Raw genomic sequence first — 7,114 nt, 5'->3', positions numbered from 1 at the left:
AGTCCGGAAGAGACAGCGGCTGACCGACTGGGAGAATCAGCGCAGCCAGTTGTAGAGGGCTCCAGCGATCGTGGGCGAGACGTGCCGCTGGGTGTCGACGGCTGCTGTGCCCGTGGAGGTCCCGCGCCCACCAGGGGCCACCACAGCCGAATTGTAGGAGGTGCTTTCGCGGACGGAGGGAGAATTGGATTCGCCTGGGGTGGTTCTGCGTCAGTTGTTTGAGCTGTGCCTGATGGACGGCGATAGGGACTTCGTCTTCTCCGTCGTGAAGTCAGTACGCAACTCCTGTTGGGATCAGTGTCAGCCCCCGAGCGAGACGGGGAAAGAGGCGGGGATTCGGGGACACCTACCCGAGACCTCAGGTTGTACCTCATTTTGATAATAAAACGATACCGGAAAGGTATGAGCACGCCACGTTCACGAAGCAAAACGAGACAAGTCGCAGCCTCCTCCCAATTCGCGAACGCCGCCGGTCGAAAACACACAGGGAAACTCGCAATCACCGCTTGCTCGTGGACGGGAAAAAAGTCTCTCCGTGCCACGTTAAAAAATGAGCAGGGCTAGCACAGCAAAAACGATGACAAGGGACAGTGGATTGCGCACCCCGTCTGACGAACAAACCTCACCCTGCTCAGGTTCGGAAGCAGCAATCAAATGCCGAACCGACGAATGGAACTTGCAACGAGTTATCTTTCCCGGCACTACAACACACAGTACTTCGACAATGTTCACAACTTGGGCACCCCGCCTTCCATTTTGGACCGATGGGCCTATGTCCGGCTTAGCTTGCTACGTGTTCGGTATAACAGAAAGAGCTGCTTATGCCAGCGGTGCTCTGTCTCAAGTTTCTACGCTCCCTTCTTTTCTATGCCCGCCCACGGCGCAAGGCGACTCTCCGTCTTCTGTTCAACACAGCTAGACCGTGCTGCAGGAATGCGCGACCCTGGTGTGTAAGGAGTATCGACACCCTGCAACGATATCCATTTGGGCTGCTCGGTCAGGGAAACACTACATAGTACCACCTTTCGGCTCGTAGGAGACTTCAGGTTCATCGCTCAGCTAGTTCGGTGCACGCAGGTACCAAAATTTAGCCAGCCATCAACCGGAACAGCGAGAAGTGGGTACCGGCCCTTGACATCACCACGGGGCGGCTGAGGCCCGGAAGCCCAGCCTGCCAGAACGCCGGCGAAACCGCGTCTAGTGAGAGCCTTCAGACGTGCCGTGCTGTCAACGCGTCGCCCTGGGCCCCTCCACTTGCGGCAAGTTTCTTCAGTCTGCCCACACAGTCCGGGTCCCACGGCGAAATCACCAGTCGTAGACAGCAGGCCGCTCTGAGGTCTCCCATGTACAACTAGGAGCGGCGCCGGTCGAGGGCCATCCTGGATCGCAACTTCTGCCTTCCTGCGCAACGCTGGCAATCGCGGCGGCATCTGGTTTCTCCGCCGATCGATGACGACAGTTGGCGCTACGGCTCTAAAAGAGTGACTGCTGTAGCTGCCCCACAGTACAGTCCGTCCATGCCAGTTGGCTCTGGTCGCTGCAAACCAGACGCCGAACGCCGGATGCGGCGAACCACCTCGATCTACAGTCACCAGCAGACACGTTGGAATGCTTTGTACCGATTTTCGTATAGTCGTCCTTAACTACGGGCGAACCACAATACTAGAGGTCCCGGCTCAAGGGTTTCTTCAGAAACGTGTCTGACCTGCCTGCATGCTCTGGGGGGCTCTGAGACCTGGGTAATCTGTTCATGCCTACAGTTAGTCATGCCCCATCTTCCCTTCGTTCAATAGGCCACTTCCTGACGTGCCGGGACTGGCTAGTCACTGTGGGAGCTATTGCTACGCCTGGGATCTCCGTTCGCTGCAACGGCTTCTGTGTGCCCCGGCCTCGTTGCGATGCCGGTGTGCAAGGTGGGCATACCCTGGACATTCTTCGTCTCCATCGTCTTGAAATGGATCGCAGGCCGGCCCCACACGAGCGACTTCGAGTTAACCCACTCGTGTCAGCCCGCATTCGACAGGCTGACTTCGAACGTGCACTGCCTCACGGCCAGCGACACCCACTGCGCGGGCTACCATTCAGCACCCCCCTGCACACACTGACACCCCTACCATCTGGTTGCATGTAGGTTATGGTGGAAGAAACATGTGGGTGCTTGTTGTTCGGCTGGAGTTCGTGCCCCGGGGTCGTTATCGCTCCAGGAAGATGATGTCCTCAGCGCGTAGTTCTTGTGGAAGTCCGCGGTCTGTTCATAAGATCGCCAAGAGAAATTTTCTCCCTTGCTGCGCTCTCATCGGAAGTCCGAACAAGAGATAAAAAAAGTTGATTAGAAGTACCCCCACCGGCAGCTTCACCCGCTGAGTCAAGGGCAAGGAAACTTCGGTGTAGCAGGGGAATGATCTTGCGAGTCACAAGTGTGAGAACCGTTCTCTCGCTCATGGTGCGCAGCGTGGTTGCAGCCAGTGGCTCCATGCCTATTGGAATCAGGCTGAAATGCGTCTCAGACACCACTTTGTGGTTGATCAGCGACGCCGATGCGTGCTCCCGCTCCCACCGTCCCAATTACGCGTTGAGCATACAAAGCATATAGCAGCGGCGATACCCACCCACTGCTCCCTCCACCAGATCTCAGCGACAGCCGACTCCTGTCTTACTTCTCCCTCTTGTCTTGGGTAGGCCTTTCGGGCAGAGCCGCGTATTAGTTGAGCAGTGCGGAAGAGATATACATATTTGCAGCTAGGTCGAAAACTGGTTAACAGGATGCTCCATTGCTGGCTAAAGCGGGTTCCGTTTATCGGCGGACTGTGTATCGCCGGAACGCTGTTGCAAAACCCAAGTCAAGCAGTCGGCTCCGCGGCTGTGCCCTCTCGGAGCTTCTGATTCCTATTAGTACGCATCTGAACGTGCTCACTTGAAACAACAGACCGGACAATTATGTTTCACCCGCGGCGCTGGTTAGACGTGCATTCTCAAGGTGCAAGGTGAATGACCCTGTCCAGCACGCAATTGCACTGCTAGTGCAGTCGCCTCACCATCCCAGCAGTCTGTGAGACGTTTGGGGTCCCTTGTTTTTTGGGTAGTCGCCTCGAATTGATGGAACAGACACTCAAAGAGTACTTCACCACCGTGCACAGTTTCAGCGATGAAAAATACACCACGTCTGAATAGTTCTGCTGGTCAGAGGTACAGCTAGCGTACTGAAGGTACAAAGACGAGCGCAATGCGAAGCGACAAGCCCCGTTCTCCTGGCCATCAGGGCAGTGAACACAACGCCGCGCCGCCGCCTGCTGCCAGTCACAGGTATAAGGTGGCCCCACTGACGACATGCGACGTGAGAAGATGGGCAAACTTCCTTCTCTTCGGGAGGTTCTTATGCACTGGGGCAAAGGCCCGGTCAGTGACCGCGTCGGCGTTTCTTTTTGTCATCCGCGAACAGCGAGTGGATCGGCGCGTACGCGCGGGTAGCCGTGTCTCTGTCGCTCTCAGTCAAAGGACAGGGAAGCTGCAATCGGTACTCGAACTGGGCAACACAGCACAGAAAGCCCGTCCAAGCTAAATCAGAAGAAAGCTCGGTAAACACTTCGTGCGAACACCTTCACCGCTGGTGTCATGCTAGCATCTCAGGTTGTGTTTTAGCGTAATTCCAAACAGCAACATGTGAGCTTAGCAGGCCTCTGCCTCAAGTTTAACTCACGACACTTTACAGAAACGCAAGGCCTCGTACACTTTGGAAGAAGAGGTACATAGCACCCGACTAATCGCGAATTAGAGAGCGCGCTCCTGGCTGTACTGTGCCTGGGCTTACTCGCTTGGAGCGGTCTCCCGTGTGCTTCAGCCCGATCAAAGATGCACATGCCTCGAAGCTGCAGAAAAGCGAAGAAGAATGCCAACACGCTGGATCACGGCTTCGTCTGTTTGGTTGCTTGCGTCCAAGCCGCCGGAGAAATAGACTCCACTCAGGTGGTCGGTCGGTTTCCAAATCATGCTAATCCAGGTGTCAGCGTTGCTAGGAGTGTTTCAGGGGGCCGACCATCGTGTTTTCACCGTTTGTTTACCAAATTCACTTTTGCTTAAGAGTGACGGCAGCGGGCACACGCACAAACCTCAAGACACTGGAACCACAAGGTCAACTCGGGATGCGGCGTTGATTTCCTTCAGCTAGTTGCCCAGGAAACCCAAATCGCATGTATACAACCACGGCCGTGCTGGAAACAGGCAAAAGGCTCTCGCTATTCTGCTTCTGCTATGAGGCCCTTGTTAACCTCGTACCGCTAGGCCAACGCCCAGAGTATGTTGGGTCTGCTCATGACACCGCTCCCCCCAGCTGACGGACAACCACGGGTCTATGAAAGCAAGCTGTTGAAAGCGACACGAGTAAGCACAGGAGCGTGATCATGGCGTCTCAGCTAAAGGCAAACATGTCACCTGGACACCACGCCAAACCCAGACGATGTAGCTCGCTACCTTAGCCTGCTTGGAGAAGTTATACATCGACCTCTCTCCTCTAATCTCACTTGGTGTCATATCGGCCGCGCCATTCGTGAACAAGAAGAGACTCAAAATCAAACCTCCATTCCGGCGACGTGGAAGCACACAACCACAATAATGTGGCCAAAAGCCTGCAAGCAACCCAGCAGCATCAGGGAGGATGCTTGTCCATCAGGGTACTTCTCCCAATAGATTCAGGCACACAAGAAACTCCCCCCAGGAGTACACTGCAAAACACCCCTCCGAGTGGTACATCCGGCCGTCCATATGCCAGCAAAAATCGTAATCACTATTGGGCGCTAAACAACGAACGGATTCGGTTCATCAATAGCAACTGTTCCACGACGTTTAACCTACAGAGAATGGGGCGAAAATCTTCAAGTAAAGCTCCTGCTGCTATCCACTTTTCTTCTTCATACGTAAAATCACTGTGTCGGAGCTGGTTCTGAGATGGGCAGCCGCCGGATTCCAACTTTAAAACACTCAGACCGACAGGAAAACGTACAAATTGCCTACGAGTGTCGCCAGGGAAACAGAGGACAGCAAGGCGAGGCGGCACTGGCTAAGAATACCTGAGAAGAGTGGTGCGAGACACCCGGGTGAAGACGCATGTCTTTCCTGTTGATGCAACAGTGTCACATAATCACGATCTCCCATAAAACATCAGATGGTTCATGCGTTGTGCTGGGACCTGAACTCAACTTACTTCGTTTGGTTTTCCCTGGATAAAAACAGCTGTTCCTGCTCATCTTGTTGTAAGAACGTCCGAGCGATCCACCGCAGGACAGGTGAGGGCAGGACTTCGAACGAAGAGCCTCCATTATTACGATCTTTTGCGCGACCAACATAAACCTTGAATGCACTGCCAAGCTACAGAAAAGCATCACACACAAGCATAACCTCTTTCCGAGCATTCGCAATGCTTCACATTGCTGCTCCTGTGTCTTCTAGCTGGCTGGAAACAGATCACAAGTAGTAGTCTATCTAACGCACGATCACCGGTTGCCGACAACAGGAAAGATGCTATTTTACCACCGTGTAGATAGGATTCTCTTCTCTTTACGATGAATCATGGAGCACGGAAGCGAGACCCAACCAGAGTTCGCCTGACCTAAACGATCTGTTCAGATTGTCTTGAGACTATTTGAGTGGACTAGTAAATGCAGGAAACATTCCTACTTGCGACCATTTGCACTCGCAAGAAAGATTCAACTTGAGAAAGAACACCCTCGGTTTCTGCACATCTGCACGGACCGTGTCCCGTTACGAGCGTTTTGCTCTACTAACGGATGAACCGGCCTTTCCTAGTCTCTCAACTCCGCCGCTTACGATTGTTCCGAAAACGATATCATTTTGCCCCACCCGAGGAACGTACCCCTTTCACACCGAAGAACGTCTTGTTCTGACGGGAAAAGAGCCCAGCAAGAACACGAACCACCTTGACAAACTTGGCTAGTTCATCAACGGAAAGCGTCCCGAATAAACGATTACCACCATCTGCTTCGCCGTCTCGATGTGCCCGACGTGCCTGGCCGATGTGACGCGCGAGATCCACCGCAAACCTACCCCAGCTGCAATCAACGAGGAAAAAAACGCGATCTCACCCCGGAGCTCACGTGACCCGCTGTGACTGGTACGACTGCTACACGCTCTCATCTCACGGCGAAAACTCTCAAGCTCAGTGCTCTGGCTTTCAACACACTGAACTACCCCTCTACTCTTGCTACACCCTGGAAATCGAGAGTAACCCATGAATATGTCGACAGGAATGAGAGATTTCTGGGGTGACGCACATGAATTCGTTTACCTTTCCTCAAGAGCGATCAGGTCCACCTTGAGACCACTGTTGCCGCCCTTTACGAAGGGCTCGAAGGGAGCCGCAGAAAAGCTATCGTTTTCTCCCGCTGCCTCTTGGAGCAGCCGAAGGGGGAACAAATCACTGACGTTGAACAGCTCTGCAGGGGTCACCGCGGTAGCGTTGTAAGGTGGCAGCATCTCCTTCATTTGGCTTTCAAATGTAAATGCATTTGTGGAGTCGTCGCTATTGAGAGGGTTTTGGCTGTGAGAAAGGGGACACGACGAGAGAGAAACAGCGCTTCACCTCAGTCACTGAGCTGCGTAGGCGCACGCAACGGCCCCTGGCATGGCCGCATGCTTAACACTACGCCACTCAATGACAAAGAGAGGCCAGATCGCAAGTACAAACTGAAACACGGACCACCCCCCCCGCGAATAAGGGATCGCCTCCTCTTCTCCCCCGAAGGCTGTTGCCGCGAAGTCCCCCCACTGGTGTGCTTGTCATCTACTTTTACCTCTTTTTCTTAACAGCCCTCCACCAGTCTCCTGGAGTACCGCGCTCAGCCTGATGAAAAGGTATACAGTCCCTCCCCCCCCCCGGCCTTCATCAACTCTGCCCACCCTCTACAACCTTTCAACGGCAGTCTACTGTAGCTCAGAAGGTCCCGGCCCGGCTGATTCTCACCCGCGGGATGAATCGAAAGCCCTCAATAGCCCCTCTCACTGTAGCTTCGTACTATGGTATCACATAGAGACGCATGAAGCGACCGCTTGTTTTCTGAGATGACGTCTCAGTTCAATCAACGTTAGAAACAGAGACGGGGGG

At 54.0% G+C, this 7,114-nt stretch overlaps 1 protein-coding gene across 1 annotated transcript in view; it reads right to left on the bottom strand.

Moving 5' to 3' along the window:
* Window positions 1–2,754: 2,754 nt before the first annotated feature.
* The window catches only part of CSUI_000290 (uncharacterized protein), a 14,936-nt gene continuing 10,576 nt past the window's right edge, over window positions 2,755–7,114 (bottom strand). Inside the window, exons 11-16 of the mRNA XM_068060524.1 lie at window positions 6,299–6,550; window positions 5,867–6,062; window positions 5,198–5,361; window positions 4,518–4,622; window positions 3,809–3,866; window positions 2,755–3,523 (exon numbers count right to left, since the gene is read on the bottom strand). Of these exons, the coding sequence (XP_067927501.1) occupies window positions 3,398–3,523; window positions 3,809–3,866; window positions 4,518–4,622; window positions 5,198–5,361; window positions 5,867–6,062; window positions 6,299–6,550 (901 nt within the window). The 3' untranslated portion in view covers window positions 2,755–3,397. The remainder of the gene's footprint in view (window positions 3,524–3,808; window positions 3,867–4,517; window positions 4,623–5,197; window positions 5,362–5,866; window positions 6,063–6,298; window positions 6,551–7,114) is intronic.

Source organism: Cystoisospora suis, assembly GCF_002600585.1.
Source record: "Cystoisospora suis strain Wien I chromosome Unknown contig_118, whole genome shotgun sequence".
Lineage (NCBI taxonomy): Eukaryota > Apicomplexa > Conoidasida > Eucoccidiorida > Sarcocystidae > Cystoisospora > Cystoisospora suis.
The sequence above is the reverse complement of the archived record's forward strand: the minus strand, read 5'-3'. Positions and strand labels throughout refer to the sequence as shown.